This window comes from Halichoerus grypus, chromosome 3, assembly GCF_964656455.1.
Source record: "Halichoerus grypus chromosome 3, mHalGry1.hap1.1, whole genome shotgun sequence".
Classification (NCBI taxonomy): domain Eukaryota; kingdom Metazoa; phylum Chordata; class Mammalia; order Carnivora; family Phocidae; genus Halichoerus; species Halichoerus grypus.
In genome coordinates this window covers 140,291,449-140,311,838 of record NC_135714.1, presented here as the reverse complement: position 1 = coordinate 140,311,838, position 20,390 = coordinate 140,291,449, and the positions used below count along the sequence as shown (strand labels likewise).

General features: G+C 40.3%; 2 protein-coding genes across 18 annotated transcripts in view; one reads left to right on the top strand and one right to left on the bottom strand.

Annotated features, from left to right (window-relative positions):
- The window catches only part of MARCHF1 (membrane associated ring-CH-type finger 1), an 861,947-nt gene extending 843,182 nt beyond the window's left edge, over positions 1 to 18,765 (top strand). For all 17 annotated transcript variants that reach the window (XM_078069392.1, XM_078069405.1, XM_078069393.1 and 14 more), the window contains 2 exons: positions 5,720 to 5,867; positions 16,598 to 18,765. In XM_078069392.1, the coding sequence (XP_077925518.1) occupies positions 5,720 to 5,867; positions 16,598 to 16,896 (447 nt within the window). In that variant the 3' untranslated portion in view covers positions 16,897 to 18,765. The remainder of the gene's footprint in view (positions 1 to 5,719; positions 5,868 to 16,597) is intronic.
- The window catches only part of TMA16 (translation machinery associated 16 homolog), a 34,080-nt gene continuing 28,404 nt past the window's right edge, over positions 14,715 to 20,390 (bottom strand). The window contains exon 8 of the transcript XR_013446556.1: positions 14,715 to 14,955. The gene's annotated coding sequence lies outside the window, so the exon portion shown is untranslated. The remainder of the gene's footprint in view (positions 14,956 to 20,390) is intronic.

The window sequence follows — 20,390 nt, the reverse complement described above, 5'->3', positions numbered from 1 at the left end:
TCACCATACGACTCTGCCAAGTGTCATGAGGCAGGTGCGTCTCAAGATCTACCTTGCATCAGAATCACCTGAGGGTTAGTTAAAACACAGATTGTAGGGCCCCACCTCCAGAGTTTCTGATTCAGTAAGTCTGGTGTGGGGCCCAAAATATTGCATTTCCAACATTAAAAGCTCAACTCCGGCATATTAAAAATTTTAAGAGTTTATTTGAGCAAAACTCAGTTTGAATCAGGCAGTACAAAACCAGAAATGGTTGGGAGCTCTTTATCCACAGGATCCAGGGGAGAGACTTATATAGAGGAAGTGCAGAAGCAAAGAAAGGTAATCATTCGATTGGCTGTAGCTCAAAGTCTAGTTGGCTGCTTGTGACTGGTTATCCCGAGGTTTCCATTGCTGAGCCTTCAGGCATGTATAGGCTTAGATTTGGGTTAGCTTAGGTAGGCTGCCGTGGTAGTAGAGCCGCCTCCGCCCAGTGGCCTCCTTGTTTCGTTAATTTAACACCAACAAGCCCCAAGCTGATGCTTTTGGGGAACACTTTTTTTTTTTTTTTTTAGATTTTATTTTATTTATTTGAGAGAGAGAGAATGAGAGACAGAGAGCACGAGCAGGAAGAGGGTCAGAGGGAGAAGCAGACCCCCCGCTGAGCAGGGAGCCCGATGCGGGACTCGATCTTGGGACTCCAGGATCATGACTTGAGCTGAAGGCAGTCGCTTAACCAACTGAGCCACCCAGGCGCCCTTGGGGAACACTTTTTAAGAACCACCGCCCCAGGAGACAGATTCGTAAATACAGAGAACAGACTGATGGTTGCGGGGACAGGGGCTGGGGATCAGGGTGTGGGATGTACAGGCTTTCAGTTATGGAACGACTAAGTCACCGGGATCGAAGGGAATATAGTCAATGGCATCACAATAGTGTTGTAGGGTGACAGATGGTAGCTACACTTGTGGTGAGCAGCGGGGAGTGTATAGACTTGGGAATCACTCACTATGTTGTACACCTCGAACTAATGTAACGTGTGTCAACTATTCTTCAATTAAAAAAAACAAAAAACCACTGCCCCCACGCCAGTGGGCCCTCTAGAAACTTCACCAATATTGTAAACCTCAGAACTTTTGTAGGGTTTACTTACTATCCTCGGGCACAATACATCTTACTAAAGCATGCAGATAAAAAAAAATAAAAATCTAATTTTAGATGTGCTGTCCCAGATATTATTTTCACGCACATGCAGTAAAATTCTACCATATGATAAGTAGATTCAGAATATTTTAAGTGTTATGACAGGGAGGGACAATTAGGTGTGGTTTTGCATTTATGCTGGTTGCTGAAATGACTAGGAAGAGCTGCACAGCTGGCTGGCTGGGAGCTCCTGAGTCTGGCTCTAGGCAGGGAAAATAGTCTTGGTTACTCCTATGGTATGGTCCTCGTGCCACCTGGTGGTAGTTATTTGCTCCATCATTCAATAGATTTGCTGATCATTCTGGTTTTAAGGCCGTTAAGAAAGTTAGAAAATGTAGTTGGAACTATGTCAAGGAAGCAAAGGAAGTGGAATTAGTAAAGCAGTCCCCAGCCCGTGTATTTTGATATTGTGCAAATGAACTGCCTTTATTCTTCACTGACAGGAAGATTTAAAAAAACATTCTTATTGGACGGTATTTCTTAAATTGTATTTTAGGACAGAATACAAATACAAGTAATTGAAACTAGAAAACCTGCACAGTTAGATTTAGCTAGCACGAATGGAAAATTTCACGGAAACAATCTTTGCATCAATTTATACTCCAATTTGGAAGTCCTCAGAAAAAAATCTAGTTGTATATTTCTAAGTGAATAACAGAGTTCTGCTCAATTCTTTCTATTGTTGAGGGCTTTCAGTAAGGCACCAAAGGGCAAGAACAATAAAACAGGTACCAAAGACCCAGAGATTGTAAAGCCTACAGCAAGGTCCAAAACCATCCATGTAGAAGGTGCTAAGATTTTGTGAAACTGGTTTGGCCCCCATTAGCTTATCTCCCATTTTGAAAGAGTAAAAGAGGCCTTGCAGATGGATGGGGGCAGCATAAAGGTTTGTAGAAAGTGGTGTGCTGTGGTGCATGGCTGTCCCTTGTCCCTCAGGGTGGGGAAAGGGAGCTGCCGGCTTCTCAGTTCCACCAGCTTCCTTGAGTCAGCTTGGAGACACACGTGTCCTCTTTTTTTTTTTTAAGATTTTATTTATTTATTTGACAGAGAGAGAGAGCACAAGTAGGCAGAGTGGCAGGCAGAGGGAGAGGGAGAAGCAGGCTTCTCGAGGAGCAGGGAGCCCGATGGGGGGCTCGATCCCAGGACCCTGGGATCATGACCTGAGCTGAAGGCAGATGCTTAATGACTGAGCCACCCAGGCGCCCCTACATGTGTTCTCTTAAAACTGAGGGACTTGGGGACGGATATTTGACTGGAGCCTGAATAATCCAAAGAAGAAAGGCAATGGCCCGCTGCCCTGCTGTGGCAAGGCGAAAGTGAGGCTGCGCCGTCGCCAGAGAGCTGTGTGTCATCAGAGACGGAGCAAGGGCTGATATTTTCTGTGTGCCCGTGGGCAAAGCCAACGCAGAGTCCTCTCCTAAGTGGAGTGTGAGAATTCACATCTGGAACAAGGGCGCAGGTGAGGCCGACGCTGCTGCTGAGCGGGGGCCAACCTGACACCTGACCCGGGGAAGTTCTTGTCTCTCCCATCTCCCTTCGGAGAGATCCCAACGGTAAACATCGCACCCGGGCTCGCGGGGACCTCAGCATACACTGCTTCGTAAAACTGGACAGGGGAGCACAAAGGCTGTGTGCATCTGGACAGCTTATCACTTTCCTGTCCCAAAAGCTTTGGTGAAGTGGTATTTAAATTTCAGCATTCCAAATATTAAATCAGAGCCCCTTCATGGCAGCTTTGTTAAAATATGATTTCTGTCCTTGCCTTTTCTATCCATTCCTCAGCGTGAAGTCTTGCAAAATGTATTCAAACTTTGGATATAAACGTGAAAACACGCGGAGATGGATGAACATTTTACAAAATGCACGGATTGCTGTTGGCACTCTGTGCTGAATATTGGGTGCAGTAATGTAATCATTAGGGAGAGGGCACTGTGGCATTGCATTTACCTGTGTGCTGTCTCTTGAATTCCCAAATAGTCCCTGTAAGAATTTATAAGGGAAAGCAAGAGAGTCTGATGGTCCCTTTACACTTCACTTCCCCCTTAAAATGCAACTGAGTTCAGGAAGTGACAACATAGGAGATTTTATTGTCTGGAAGCAGAAGGAGGCTTTACAAATGGCTTGGTCCATCCCTGTCAGCCCCATGGATATTTCTTTCTTTGAGGCTCATTACATTTGAAAAATGTGTTTCAGCCACTCCATCAAAATGCTCCTTAGATTTAAGAAGACACAATTCTTAAGGTTCTTTTTCTGCAAATGATGGTTGATTTGGTCTGGATATTCTGTTTACTGTAGGTATTTTCATCCACTTGGAACATTTAGGAAATTTGAACTTGTAAAACCACTTTTCTGCACCATCCTGCATTTTTTATTTGGTCACATTGGCCATAAAGGTAATTCACAAGTTATTAAATCACAAAATGCTATTGCCAAGTGATAATATTCTATTTTATAATTATACAGGCTATTCAGATGAACATGACAATGAATCAATGACAAAATGGAATTTTAAAAATCAATCTTTCCCAGATATGGCGTGAACTTTTGATAAAAGCCAAGATACACATACTAAAATCTTCGGTTCAATGTTGATTAATTAAAAATAGATCCTAGATTGAAGCACCTGGTTTTCTCAGAGCCACATTACCACAATTTCTCCATTATTTATTTGGAATAATATATAAAATATAGTTTAAGGAAAAAGAAAGTACAAGATGAAGTGTGAAATTTTTAATTGGCTCTAAGAGCCCCTTACAAGGAAAACTGTGTTGTTGACTAGCCAGTAGGAGGAGAATGGATCGTGTTTGGAAATGAAACCTTTATTTCTCTAAAGTCTTTACCAAACTTTCTGGAGCATCCTGATCAGACATTAAGTATTGGGCCTTCTTACAAATGAAATTATAGGATCTTAATCGTCAGACTGGAAGGGAAGTTAGGAAGTATCCATTTAATTCTTTTATCAGGAATTGTATTTGACAGCAAGTAGCAGAGTCCTGAGAAACAATGGCTCCGTCAGACAGGGCTTTATTTTCCTCGCATGTAAGTGGGCATCCAGAGATGAGCCATTGTTTGTTGGACTAAGGTCTCTCCAATTCTCAAGACTTTTCCTTGAGGTTGCAAGATGGCTGTTGGGACTCCTACCGTTAATTATGAATTCCAGATAGCAAAGAAGAGAAAATGAAGGGAAGGAAGAAGGGGCAGCTCCTGTGCCAGGAAGACAAAAACTCGATACCCCAGTCGATAGCTATCTCAGCTCATTGGCGGAAACCAGCCATTGCCCACCTCTGCCAGGAAAGGTTGGAAAGCAGCTTTTAGCTGGGCACGATGTCACCCCTCACAGAATGAGTCTGTTGGTAAAGGAAAAAGGGAAGAATGTATCCTCCTTCCAAACCTCTCTGTCACAGCCTCTGCCACAATCAGCATCTTATGGAGATGAGGCAACTGGCCCAGAGAAGTTAAACAATTTCACCCATGTCTCTATGTGGGTGGCCGAGCCAGGACTTATGGAGCACGAACGTATGCCCTCACCTTCGACTGAATTGTACATGGAATTATATGTGGGGATGGGTGGGAAAGGAATGGGGTCCTCTGAAGTTCTAAAGATTTTGCTTTAGCGAGAGCATAATAAGAATGGAAAATATCATGGTTTCTTGAAAGTCTGGCACAGCAGTTCACCTCCAATAAGATCACAGTGATTTGATTTTCCTTTAGAAATAGTGCAAAGAAAACTAAACACAGAATTCCTAACAGAGAAATGAAGCGGTACCGTGGCTGGCAAGGCATCCAAATTTTGAGAGTCTGTTTCTCCAAAATAAATAAACACATATTCCCTCATATAAACCTTAACTCACTACTGTAAAAACTGTGGCCCTCTTCCTCTCCCAGGAGGGAGCAGCCTCTACTTTCTGAGGAGTGTGACCAAAGGAGAGTGATTTTTGAGAGTAATGGTAGCAGCAAATCAAGACTGTGCTTGAAAGGATACTTTTCTCCCATTGCCCAGATGCTAAAATGTGTTCTCTAGGACAAGGGCTGTGAGCAGATGGTGACTTTCTCTCATCAGATATCATTCAGCCATTCAAACACTTGTTAATGTACATTCAAGAATGCAACACTGTATCCGGTTAAGTATTCATCCAAGAAGAGATTACTTATTACTACTTATAATCTAGTACCACAAAGAAGTGAAATGCAGAAACCTGAAAGGAAATGTTTTCTAAAATTTCTAAAAATTGTACAACAGTAAAACTATCCCAAGGAAACTACAGGCTAGCAAAACAGAAATTATTTGATTTAATTTGTTTGGAGAATAGGAAAATATTTCTTTTCATTTTAATACCTATTTAAGTTATATATAACTCCAGGGGTTATGATTCTGTATCTTTCCCAACACAAAGACTTATTTGAATGTTGTTGTGTCATGTGAAATTGTGGATATTTTATGTTTTTCCTCTATTCATTGTCTATGTCTGGGATATAAATGGGGAGCAAATTTCCCTAGCTAGAAACTCAGCATTGTGTGATTCATTTATGATTGCAGTGGGAGAAACTACAGATGACCACGAGCGAAAGGAGGAAAATATTCTGCTCTGTCACATTCCACGTAATCGCCATCACCTGTGTGGTTTGGTCTTTGTATGTATTAATAGATCGGACAGCGGAGGAAATCAAGCAAGGCAACGATAATGGTAAGAGCACGTCTCTCTCTCTTTTTTTTTCTCCTCTTGGATTCTCTGACCACACTAGAGGTGGGTGGGGAAACTATTTCCCTATTGGGTCTTCATGTGTGATATATCAGCAAAAACAAGTACCGGCAATTAAGTCTTCTCCAATTATGTTATAAATACTCGGATCGAATATCTAGGGCTCCCCGGCTGAGATGCGAGATTGATTGTCCATTAAACCTTAGTAGGGACAAATATAGAGATGTCACACATCACTTCAGGCTTTTCAGGAGCTGAGTAGGGATCCTGTTCTGCCTGATGTGAAAAGACAAACAGTTGTGAACGTGGAAGGTTTTTTCATTTTATTTAATTCACTGCAGTTGTTGCTTCTTTTAAAACATGAGTAAGATGATACTCTAGTAAAGAATGTGTTGTAGCTTATTAATTAGTACCATATAATTTGATTGAGTAGTTTAACACTATGGCTTGAAATTTTAGCCATGCTAAGTTTAATTGTGAAAGATGATGTCAAGTCTGCAAAGAAAGTCATTTAAAAATCATTAAAGCAGAGTCTTACATCTGAAATGGGTAATTTATTTAAAGCAGAGGGAAAAATAGGTGGTTTATCTTCACTTCTGAAGGTACTCAGCTCCATTTCTCATCAGGCTCTATCTGTCTGCCTGTGGCCTAAATCAAAGCTGGTAAAAAAGTGAGAAAATAACCCCTACCCCCCAAAAAATCCCACAATATTAGGCCACTGGTGAATTTAAAAAGAGAAATTGTTCAGATGTTAACACTATGTTTGTAGTGTTCTAAAAGATGTCTACGTCCCTCAAAAAAAAAGAAACTGAAAAAAGAAAAAGACGACAGGAAATAAGGGAGAGGAAGTGAGGGAAAGAATGAAGAAGGAAAAGAATATTAATAGGGAAAGTTTTGTTCTGCATTTCTTTGGATTCAGTAACAGCAGAAGGGACGGATGTTCCATTCTCACGCTTGCCCGCATGGTGGCAGCAGTGAGCACCGGCAAGCGCTCTCCTGGACGCTGCAGAAGCCGCGTGGGATGAAGGGACTGAGGACCCGTCCCGTCGGATGCGCGGGGATGTGGTTTATGTATTGAGAGAGAGAGAGTGTGTGTCAGGGTGGGGGAGGTGGGTGACAGAATTACAGTTCTCGCTGTGTGTGTGTGTGTGTGTGTGTGTGTGTGTGTCGGGGTGGGGAAGGAGGTGGGTGACAGAATTACAGTTCTCGCTCTCTTCTGAATGAGAGTAAAAGCTAGAAAAACAGGTGTGGCGAGGTTTGCTTGTTTTTCAGTTCAATATTACATTGACATCTACAATTTACAATTAATACCAAACTAGACTGTTTACAACTACATTCTGCATTAGTCCTGAGATACTGGATTAAAAATGTCTATTACATTCCTATTAAATAAGTTCCCTGAGGATAGGACCCCTCCCCCTTTTTTTTTTTAACCCACGTCCCCTATAGTTACAGGTACCAGCCCAAGCTAAGTAACAGAAAGTGTGCCATAAACACAGCAGTCATGTACGTATAGAAAAACAAAGATAACGCCCCACCACCAGCCCCACCTCAGCACACCCAGTGTAGGATCTTAGGACTCAAGTGTTTTCCTAGTGATCGAGGGCAGATCCGACAGCCAGAGACTTCATAGCTTTAGATGTCTGATTGAGAGTTCAGTGTTTGAGAATCCTAAGTCGGCCCCAGTGTAGCCTTGCCTTCTCCCAGCAGTCACGCTGATGTGGTCCGGCCGTACCAGCCTGCAGGGCTCCTTCTGGTCTTCTCTAGCCACATGCCAGGGAAGAAAGATTAAAGGCACCTGTCCTAGACATAACAAGAAGCAATCTTTTGTCCTTCATATGTAGACAGTTCAGAACCCCTTTCTTATATTCAGTTACTCAATCCCACTTCTGAGACATGTGAGTGAATAGGGATCATTTATCCTACAATGAACATGACTATCTCAACTTCAGCCACCAGAGTCTCCAGAATCCAAGAAACCCATGGCCCCAAGCTTCCTTCCATTTATGTCACTCTGCCTGCTCATTCTCTAGTCCCCTGGATACCCACATCTTCAGTTGTCATTTCCATGCTGATAGCCAAGCCAAGTAATAATAATATATATTATTACTATATATATTACAGATTTATCTCCAGCTCGTACTGCACTCCACATCATGCATCTGCCTCCTGAACCTCTCCATTTAAAGGTCTTCCAAGCACCCCAAACTTAGTGTGTCCAAACTCATAATCTACTACCACTGACCACCCTAACACCTGTGGGAGAGGCGTTATTAACATCGGTTCCCAAACCCATTTGGGTTTTCATTCCTCATCTCCCTCTCCCCCACTTCCGCCTTCAGTCAATCACCAGATCCTATTATTCTACCTCATAGGCCTCTGGAATCTGTCCATGGCTCTCCTTTCCCACTGCTCTCATCTGTGTGCAAACTATCCTATCTTTTACTTGAAAACTGCAACAGCTTCTTTACTGGACTTTCTTCACTTCTGCCCACCTTTAACCCATGCTCAGTAATGTAATCACCGCCAAACACTGGGGCAAGTGGCCCAGTCAACGTTGCAGAAGGAATGATGAAGCGTGAATGCCTCACACCCACACTTTCCTACCTTTTATCTTTCTTTTAGAAATTTTCTTCAAAATGTTTTTGTTTTTTCATTTCTCAGTTCTGGGTGGATGCAGGATTTCAGACCAGAGTCTCCAATGAATTGTCACTCAGTCCCCTCAGTCAGATTTCCCAAAAGAAAAGCTTGAATGATAATCAAAGGTTGGCTTTATATATATATATAAAGGTCAGCTTTCTACTATACACTTTAAAAAATTATTTTCAGTTTCTTAAAAGCAAGTGAAAATGCGATAACTTTTATCTTTGGTGTTCAGAGCTTTTGAATCAGGAAGAGTATTTCTCAGAAAGCAGTGCCCATGACTATCCCTACAGAGCCACTGGCCAGTGGGACAGCTCCTAACTCGGGTAATTTCCGGTGGAAACTATAGTGACTTCCGCAAAGGGAATCGTCTGTACTTACGTCCAAATTGTATTTAAAGCCTGACTTCCCAAAGCACACATTTATGGGTAGTGTGGGCATCTGTATCAGTTGGGATTATGTTCATCTCCCTTTGGCACTGGGACCGTGAGTGCTGAGCCTGAATTTACTTTTTAAAATTTGAAAAAATTGCTTAATTTAAAAGTCAAAATATTTTCAATCGCCTTGAAAACCTTCAAAAACATTTGAAGAGGAACAAATTGTCCTTCTTTAGCCCAAACTGAGATTGAATATAAAACAGCAAAATTCTTTGAATTGTAATAACAATGCTGGAGAGAAAAAAAAATTCTTCCTGTGTTTTTAATGGTTGTTCTTTTAGACTAAATGAGCCTGCTGCTCCAGACAGCTCTCTCACTTTTCTATCACCTGTAATGACAAAAAAATAAAAAATAAAAAATCAGAGTCTCGGTACTTGAAACTTTAACACCCTCGATTACCCATCGCTAACTCTAATTTGGGGGAGCAATGCTCTTCCTGCCTTATCTTTACATACGCTAGAAAAATGCTCCAGTATACTATTTGTGTGTTAAAAACAAAACACAAAAATACAGACCAAGAAAACACAACAATGTATACTATGGGGGAGACTGTAGGTGCAGATTGGTTGTTAATGGAAGTATAGCTGCCATATAATATGTTTCAGGCGTACGACAGAGTGATTAGACAGTTCTATACATTACAAAAGGCTCACCACAGTTAAGGACAGTTGCCATCCGTCACCATATAAAGCTATTATTACTCTATTACTGACTGTAATTCCTACGCTGTACTTTTCATCCCCATGACTTACGTAGACCTGGGAGTTCAAACCTCCCCTCACCTACTTCAACTTTCTCCGAACTTGTCCCTCTGGCAATCACAGTTTGTTTTCTGTATTTATGAGTCTATTTCTGTTTTTTTGTTTGTTTTGTTTTGTAGATTCCACATATAAATGAAATCATATGGCAGTACAGATTTTAATGTTGCCCCAGGACTATTTAAATGTATACACCACAAGGGACTAGCATAACAAATTGCTTTTTTCATATGCCTGACTCACTTGTGAGCCTCTAAGTAACTCCAGGGCAAGGGCCATGCTTCATTATTCAGCAAGCATTTAGTAATGGTAGAGGTTCAAAAACATTGCTAGCTCTGGCTGACCCCAGCAGAGGAGAACTATGGCTAGTGCCATACTCCTTCGCTGTTAACATCTGCTGCAAGTAGGTGTTAAAAATCACTTCCCAGCAATCCATATAATGTTTTCCTTTTGAGCACTGTTGTTTAAGCATTCCTTACATTCCTTAATGTAATTATGTGTGCTGTTATTGTTAAGCTAAATATGATAAACACTGACTTGAGCTCCTTGTCAGAAGGCCAGGGTCTAGTTCTGCCTTGGTCACGGACTAGTTACCTTGAATAAAATAACCACTCTGATGCTCAAATTCCTCATTGGTAAAACGAAGTTGGACTGAATACCCTTGACAGGTTCTTTCTGATTCATTTTTTCAAAGACACCATGAACTTGACCTTGTATCAAATAAACTGAAATACTGTGTTTATACAAATACTGCACATATATATTTGTATAATTTATATATATTTATATATTTTTGTTCTATATATTCATATTTATATATATGTATGTATTTGTCTCTACTCACGGTGAATATTACCATTAAACAAGTTAAGGAACATGTTACAAATATGTGAAACAGTTTTTTTTTTTTTAATAATTTATGCAACCAGAGAGAAGCAAACAGGACAAAAGGAGAAAACCGCCTCCCTAGCCCCACCGCTCACACACACCCTTACACGAACACATTTTATAACTCTGCATAACCTAAGCACCCAGCCAAAAATATCCCAACTTACCAATGAGATGCTTTTTCTAAATATATATTGTCCCTGCAGCTGTTAAATGAGACAGGTTCTCTTCTGCTGTTTAAAAGTCTTTTTAGACACACTCCAGGTGTCTCCAGTTACATGATGTGCTACATAAGATAAGCAGAATACTCTGAGAATTCCAATTTAAAAGCTGTAAGAGATTTTAGAGATCACTATTTTAAAGATGAGGAAGGAAGTAATTTGCCTCATCTGCAGCTTTATTATAAACACTCACCTGGGAGATTGTTGGTTTACCCAATTTGACTTAAAGAGAAAACAAAGAAGCAAGATGTTACAGGTGACCTTGCGTGTGTTCCTCCAGTGGAGAGAGCTGGGAAATATATTTTCTGAGAAACAATATAGCTAGAAAGTAAATGAGTCTGAGTCTGAAAGTGAATACATCCTAGTTTACAAACCATTGTCCTTGTAGTCTGAAAGTGTGGCATCAATGTTCCCTAACAAATAATACACATAGTTGCCACTTAAACATTTCAGGACCTTTTAGTTGATTTTCGGTGAGATTTCTGAGCTTTTCTCCATGAAGGGAATTACCAACTGGGAAGGATGCCCAGAGCCACAGGGTAAGGGGGTGTAGTGCTGACTGAATACAGTGGCCTGGCTGGTGGCGGACTGGACTTTCTTCTCTCCTGGTTCCGGAGGTTTTCATTGCCCGGAGTCCAGATGGGACATCCAAAGGTTGAAGCCCATTGAAGTTAGAAAGGTCTTAGTTAGAGGCACCAGGGAAAGCTTTGATCTACAACTCAGATCAGCCAAAGATACGAGTGATAAATCACTCAGAAAGCAACAATAACCTACATTTACATTGCACTTTCTATGTCAAGAACTATTCATTTAATCCACACGAACAACCTAGTGAGGTAAATACTATTGCCTTCATTTTTAACTGATAGATCAGTTATCGTTTGCTGTATAACAAACCACCCCCAAACTTCCTGACTTCAAACCACACGCATTTATTTCCCTCCTAAATTCTGCAGATCAGTTGGGCATTTCTTCTGGCCGGGGCCAGACTGGCTGCTGTCTGCAGGTTCACCCCGTGGCTGCCAACAGCTGGTGCATGGGCTGACTGTTGTATCGAGACTGGCCTCCTCTGCCTGTCTGGCCGCAGGCACGCTCTCGGCTGGATGACACAACAACTGAGCTGTGTTGTCATCACACAAGGCTTGATGGCCCTGCCTTCTTCACGTGGCAATTAGGGTTTAAAAAGTAGCAAGAGAGCAAACCACACACACAGTGGGAACACTTTTGAAGTTTCTGTTGTGTTGTATTTGTTGTTCTATCGGCCCAAACAAGTCGTGTGTGGCCACAGCCAGAGTCAAGGAGAGAGGGGATGGAAACCAAAGGACCCGGTTACAGGAAGGCATGAGCCAAATGGGAGTATTTTTGAACAAGCTACCAAAGATGAGGGAACTGAGACCAAAGAGAACACCAGATAACAGGCTCTCAATACCTCAAGGAAATGAAACAGCTACCCGAATTAGGATGGATGAAGATGTAAAGACTGAAGTGGCTGATTGTTAGGAATAAAACCCATAATCCTCGGGGCGCCTGGGTGGCTCAGTCTGTTGAGCGTCTGACTCTTGAACTCGGCTCAGGTCTTGCTCTCAGAGTTGTGGTGAGTTCGAGTCCCATGTTGGGCTACTTAAAAAAAAAAACAAAAACCATAATCCTCAAGAATGAGTGGGGATTTTACATGGGAAAACAGCCTTTGAGAAGCCATTAACCATAATAAGGGATATCCTATTGGGGTTTGGTCTGCAAAGAAATTGAGTAAAAATTTATCTGGGATTTGGGTATTTCTTAGCCAGGAAGGAGGGGGCTTCTAGGAGTGAAGATGAAGAAATAGTGATTGTAAAGGAGAGAAGTGACGGTCGGTGGCAGGGGTCCTGTTTATCAATAAACTCTAGTCTCAGGTTCCTGAAGGCGAAATGCCCTTAAATAGTCCCAGTCCATGTCTCCTTACCCATTCCCAATGGAAAATGCAGTGAGGAATATCTGGAAGAATTTTTTATGTGAAAAAAACAATTTACAAATTGTATTCTTTCATTCATTTTTATTTTTTTATTCAAGTTCTGTAACCGGTTACTTTTACCTGGAGTCCCCAGTTTTCCTCTCTGGCTTGCTAGAAAAATCTTGCACAGACTCAGAATCCCAAGAGCCTATGATGAGCTGAAAGGTGCATTTGTTTTTCTTTGTCTAAAGTACTTTTACTTGCTCTTTAAATATAAATTTCCCTACAAATTGTGGGCTGATTTCTGTGGCTCTTGTAGACTACACATTCAGGCAGACATAATGTGGCATTCTGATTCATCTAACTCTTCTTTATGAAGTCTTCAATATCCTATCACAGGACAAATCTACAGACCATCTTAAGCCTTTCACAGAAAACCTATTGGCATGCTGATTGGGGACAGCACGGAAGATAGTGCAGCCCTCCAGGACTGCATCATATACACGCAATTATAGAAAGGAGGCCTGGAAGAATTTAATCATATGTTGAGACTGCTTGAAAATTTATTGCCCGTTCATGTAGGATTGGCATGACAATATGAACAGTGAATGAGTCAAATTTATCTATTAGCAGGGACAAGAGAAGACTTCTATTTCCTTAGAAAATGGTTGTGGACAGGGGCGCCTGAGTGGCTCAGTCGGTTAAGCGTCTGCCTACAGCTCAGGTCAGGATCCCAGGGTCCTGGGATGGAACCCCGCATCGGGCTCCCTGCTCAGTGGAGGGTCTGCTTCTCCCTCTCCCTCTGCCTGCCACTCCCCCTGCTTGTGCTCTCTCTCTCTCTGACAAATAAAATCTTAAAAGAAAAGAACAGAAAAAATGCTTGTGGACAGAATACCTGCTCCTCCAAACTCCTTCAATTCCTGCCCAAGAATTTCTAAGCAGTGTTTCCCATTAGTGTTTAGGAAGAAGGGATGCAGACAGTTTATTCCTAAACCTACAGAAACTCCTGAAGAAAGATCCCAAGCACAAAGGAAGAAGTACATACAATCCTTGGGCTTCAGAGAAATGAACAGGTGGGAGAATTGCCTCAAGTTGGATTATCCAAATTCCTCTTCCAAACTGGGCCAGTAGAAACAACTTTGTGCTCTTGGCATTTCCAAGTTCAGGTTCCAGCTTCAGTGAGGACAAAGAATTCCTTGTTTACACAAAGGATCCACAAGGAACAAGATTTTGTGCCTTCTCTTTTCTACCACCCTTCCTTATTGTGGACATTCTTTCTTCTTTACAGAAGACAGCATAGAACTAGTCCAACAAGGTTGAGTACGAAGACAATTTTCTGAGTCTCAATAATAAGGAGGTAAACATAGCTTACCAATGGAAACATTCTCAGAAATCCACTTAGCCCCATCTGTTAGCATCTCTTCTCACGACATCCTTACAGTGAGTTTTCCAAGGTAAAATCATACAACTGCTCAATAATATCTTTATAGAAAATAAAAATCTTGCCCACTTAGTCAAAGGCAAAGAGAAAGATCAGGCTGTCTCTGAGAGAAGATGGTCATGTGAACAATGGGTTTGCACCCAAAGGGCTTCTGATGTGGAGCAGGGAGATACTCTGTACTCTAAACTTTGTCAGGGAATATATGGAGGGCCTTGACTTCCCAGACATATGAAGCAAGAATGATTGGAGGAGAAGAAATCGACTTGGAGAACCTTGTGAAAGAAAGTGGAAGTATCAAACTTTCTTCCAGAAGTGGCACAGAAAATGGCTCGTCACTCCTGGCCCAGATTTTCAGGTACATTCTTGGTTCTGGTCACTATTTCAGGAAGGAGAGGTGGGGCAAGAGTGGAGTCTTCTTCAGATCATCCATTCATGAAAGCATAGCTTTGTGGACAAGTGAAGAAAGGCTGGTACCTCCGGTTATATTGAAAAGACTGAGGCAAAGCAATCCAACTTGGAAATTCAAAAGCTTTATTCATCTTTGAAATATCTACTGAGCAAGGCACTGTGGAAAACAAGGACCAATCAGACATAAATTCTGTGCTTGTCACGATTATGGTGTAACAAAGTAAAAATAACTTGTTAGAAAGTTAACTCACGCCACAAGTGGAAGAAATAACATGAAACTAGAAAAGTGGTAAAATGTATTCCAGCTGGAAAATCTTCCTGAGCTGGCTTTTGTGGGACAGGTAGACCTGCAGAAACAGGGAAGCAAAACCCAGAGAGAAGAAATATCATGAACAAAACTTCAGAAATGGAAAACCTTCAGGCACTTACTAAGAACAGCTGGTAGTATGATTTAGCAGACTGAGGGGAAAGTTAGATGTAATTCATGGGGACTTCTCCCCCCAAAATGGGAGATAAAGTACATGTTTTCTCCAGCTTGTCTGTGGTTAAAACATTCCAAACACAAGAAACTACTGATCACTAGAGTAGCCAAGAGCAAAAATCCTAAATTTGGAGAACTCCAAGATATCTGATTTGTATATTGAATCCTCCCTACAAATTTCCTAATAAAGAGGCTTAAGTGATTGTCTCCTACAAGAATTCTCACCCTCAGCACTATTGGCATTTTGGACTGGATAATTCTTTGTTGGGGAGTGCTATCCTATACACTGCAGGATGTTTACACAGCATCCCTGGCATCTATTTACTAAAAGTCAGTAGGACCCCACACTCCAACACCAGGTATAACAATAAAATCTCCAGATATTACCACATGGCCCCTGGGGAAAAAAACAGTGGTCTACCCTGAGAACCACTACCCTTGGGAACCACTGGTCTACCCCGAGTCTGTATGTCAGATGATTGTTCTCCTTGCATAAATAGAACTAAGGTAGGAAGCTAAACAAGTCTAGTGTCTGTTTTCTTACAGAAGCATAAAGCAAATATCACTGTTACAAAATATAGGTAGGACATGTCCTATAACTCCATTCATTGTTATAAGGAAAAGTAAATAAAACCCAAAGTAGAATCATAGACTTCCATAAACTGATTTCTAACCACTCTTCCCGGTCCAGCTCATTTACTGGACAGACTTTCACAGGAATGCAGACAGCCATCCTCCAGACCATCCTGGTGTTGGCAAGAGATGGACTCTTGACCATCATGTATTTAACATTCATAATCATGTGTGGCCTAAATATTGTTATAGTTACAGAAACTCTTGTGCAAGTTTTAAAATTGTGAAAGCCAATTTCTAGTTATGATGGTACAAATTAAGAGAAAACACTGATATCTAAGAAAGTGGTGGTTCTCAGTGACAAGAAGATTTACGAAACAAAAATGACTAAAGTACTAAATTTTATGCACGTCTTTACTCAGGAATTCTGTCTCTCTTTGGTGAGATGTGGCAGCTTCTTTCTTTTACTTTTTTTTTTTCCTTTTAATTTTAAAGGGAATGAGGGTGGGAGGGGGGACCTGTATGTACAATCCTATAGAAGTACCAATTACTTTATCTTCTTAAAAGGATTTAAAACTGATTCTTTCACTTAGTAGGTTCACTATCTTTCCTTAAAGATTTAGCTCTAAGCAATAAATGTCAAAGTGTCAAAAGTCCAGTATCATCTGATAACCATGGTAGGTACTTGATGCTAGGAGAAATAAGATCATTATAGTGGTAGATAAGTTTTTCTTCATGTACAATTTTAACAGTACATTTAAGAGTTGAAAGGAATTAAGCAATTCTGGTTATAATTTTCACTGCCCGTTAACAACAGATTCCTTATCTATGAAAGTTGGCAGGCAGGCATGGTCTTTTGAAGGAGTCATAGAAAAAAATTACCAAACCCACTGATAACAACTTGGTGGTAACTTTCTCTCTTTTTTACTTCAAAGGTGTCCTTGAATGGCCATTTTGGACAAAACTGGTTGTGGTGGCCATTGGCTTCACGGGAGGTCTGGTCTTCATGTACGTACAGTGTAAAGTCTATGTTCAGTTATGGCGCAGGCTGAAGGCCTACAACCGTGTGATCTTTGTGCAGAACTGCCCAGACACTGCCAAAAAGCAGGAGAAGAACTTCTCGTGTACTGCAAACACGGACATCAAGGACGCCGTGGTGGTGCCTGTGTCACAGACGGGTCCCGCTTCCCTGCCGGCTGCAGACGCCGGCCCCCCTGAGGTGGTACCGGTGTGACGGGACCGGCAGGGACTTTCTGCACTGAGGAGAATCTTTCTAGCCCTTAGCCACTACACATGACCGAAGTGATCCTGAAGTATTCACTCCCTTTATCTTCTCTTTCTCCTACGGACTCATTTTTCCTTACTTTGCTCAAAAGCAAAGGACCAAAACAACACCAAATGACCAGGATCCCATGAAGCAGTCCATCCAGAGTGTGATACGGAAATGTGAAGTTTGCTAGAGAGTGATTTCTAAGACAATTAAGAACGACTGGAGCAAGGAATGCTCGTAGGCAGTGACGAAAGCCTGAATGGACACACACGTCTTCACAGGAGAAAGTTCCAGAATACAGACTTGAACTGCAATGTGTGTTTCTTCTAAGGCCTCGTCATGTTAACTGTCTCATCTGGAAATAAGAAACATACTAGGTTTTAAGCTCGAAATCGTCTGCATTGTCCTTAAGTCATATCAGAAGCAAACTTGGAGGATGCATATTTTGATATTCATACTTTGACAGCTAACAGATTTTTATGGCTATCGTGGAGTCCAGTTGTTTTACCAGATGCATGTTTTTAAAATAGATGCAATACACATTTGAAGATATTAATATTTAGAATTATGTTCAAATCATGAACAGATTTTCAGAGTTTTTGGGTGTAATTAGTGCTGTTAAATACCCACTGAAGCTGAAATCAACTATCAGGTCCTATATTTTATCTGGTCCCCGTAAAACAGTGTTGCCCAACAGAAATATAATGTGAGCCACAAATGCAAGCCACATGCCTACATTTAAAATTTTCCAGTAGCCCCATTAGAAAAAGTAAAAATAAGTGAAATTTTCATAGTTCATTTAACACTATGTATCAGATTAGTTCAATGTCATGAATATTAAAAATTAAGGTATTTTACATCGTTTATGAACCACAATTAAAAATCCAGTATGTATTTGATCTTTACAGCGTATCTTAATTTGAATTAATCATATTGTTTAGCACAGGCCCTAAAATTAAAGGCAGAGCCTCTGCTCCATTGAGTATTTCACAACAGCAGCTCAATTCATTCTTTTATTCAAAGTCTCACGAATGTTACAGTTTTATACAGCACTAAATTAATCAAGTTAAATAATGTGGTTGGTTAAAGAGTTAGGTGAACTTACCATTTCTCTAGATGGTGAAAAAAATGAAAGTATAGAAAGATAAAATGATCTACATGTGGCAAAGTTCTGAAATTAACTTGTTTGCCACTATGAAGCACATATGCTAGGGAAACAAAAATTAAATATTATTGTTAAGTCAAATGTGTAAGGCTTTTTTTTTTCTTTAATCCACATGTGGTATCTAACTTGACAGATGAATAGTTATGACTAAGCACTTAGACTATTTTAAAAAGCTGACAGTATTTCCCTTGCTCAGCTGGGAAGTAAAGATATTCAACAGATTTTGTGATAAGTAATAAATTGAGTTGTTTAGGTTTGGCAGTTCAGTTGATTATTGTGTTCTTTGCATATTCATGTAAAACTGAAGCGTGAATGTTACTGCAGTGAGCTAGATTAATGATTATAGAGTTAGTGACCCATGAAAGAAAGATGTCTCACATTTAAAAAGGTGATTTTTTGTTGTTGTTGTTAGCTGTCATATTTATTATTGTGAAAAGGCAACCATGATGGCCCTAAGAACCAAAGCATGGGTATTGCATTGCACAAACCCGGGTATCACATTGATGCACTTTGTAATTATCAGTGTGCTTGTTCTTCATGGATTATCATAGAAAAAAGGAAAAGGAAATAACCTTTAATGTGGAGAAAGATATGAATATTAGTAGTGGCTGACAATGAGTCCAAATAGTCCCAATTCCTAGAAATAAAGAAAAGGTATACAATGTCAACTTTGTGTGTGTGTGTGTGTGTGTGTGTGTGTGTGTGATGTGTGTGTGTGATTTCATGTGTGTACATGAGAAAAACATTAAGGTTTTCGGCCAGTCAGGAAACAAAAGGTTTAAAACTCATCTTTCTTAAAACTTGTGGAGGGTATGGACTAAAGGCACAGGGAAAACAAAGCTGAAGCAACTAAAGTGTACCATAATTTCTGCACAACTAAGGACATACTTGTAATAAAAAATCTATGAACCTTAAACAAACTAAACTTTGTATTAACTTCCTCTTAAATTTCCATTTTAAAGGTTTTAGATAAATATTCATGAATAGCTAAGCTTTGGGTGATTTAACCATAGCACCTCACCCAATAGATTAACCTTGATTCAATTTTTGTTAATTTTCCTAAGCTTTTTACTAACCTATTTTTCCCAGAGCTTAGCAATGGAAACGTGTTGTTTACAAATATTCCTGGGGGGGTGGGGGGGGGGTAATCTGTCACCAGCAAGCAATGAAATCTTGATTTCTCTTTTGTTTGCTCTGAAAGGAAAAGGATTATTTACCTTAATTACCACCAAAAATACTGTTTAAATTCTGGACAGACCTAAGCAAGATAGGTAAGTGCATAGCTCATTTCTCAGTGGGAGATGATTGGCTAAAGTAGGCCTTGTTTATTAAAGACTACACTTAACACTAAGAAAACATTTCTAGAATGAAAAGTAAAGATAAGCATTACTGTCTTAACCCTAAAATATGACACGGTGTTTTAATACGATACATAAATTCTCAAAATTAACTTGTACAGGCTTTGACTTTCTTGTAATGAGAAAATAATATAGCTCCCTAGCAGGTTAAAAGTCAGCTTTTTATTCTGCTATTCTTCTGCCCTTTCCAAACCCTGAACTCCTGAATTTAAATCTTTTATAAAAAGTTTTCCTGCAATGGCTGTTCGTGGTTCAAACCATTGGAAATAATGATGTGCATTTAAAACCTAATATTGATTTTCTTTCCTATTTGTGTGGCAACTGCCCTTTCAATGAAAGGATTTGGCTTTGTGACAATACTTTTGTGGACTGGACATACCCTTCAAAAACTACTCTCCAGAAGGACAATTTTTTTTGAAGCATGTTTACCTGCTCACGTAAGAAGTAAAATGGAAATGAATCAAAGGACTGAAATTGAAGAATGAACAACGCAATTCTGTTAAAAACCCTGGCTTTTTATAATCATGCATCTGGTAGTACCAACACCATAAACCACAGACATTTATGCCATTAATTTTTAAAAGAACTCTCACTTTTATTGTATCAAAGACTGAATTGTAAAGGAATGAAATCCCAGTGTTTTTTTCTTTAAAGTGAAGTCCAAAAGGCAATTAAGCTTAAGAACAAACACAAGCAAAACAAAAATGAAAAAAAAAAAATCAAAGCAAAAATGATCCAATACACCTGGGATACAGCAATGAAGAAACTGAAGTAGGTATATACTGAAGGAGTCTCTCAAAATGTCCCAGGATTAAATCTCACTCTGAGCTGCTATTACATGTGATTACTGTCCCAGACAGCCGAATTTATCTCGTTTTGCAAAAGGGCCTTAGATACCCCTAAAACTAATCTATTGTTTGGCTGGAAAATTAGCT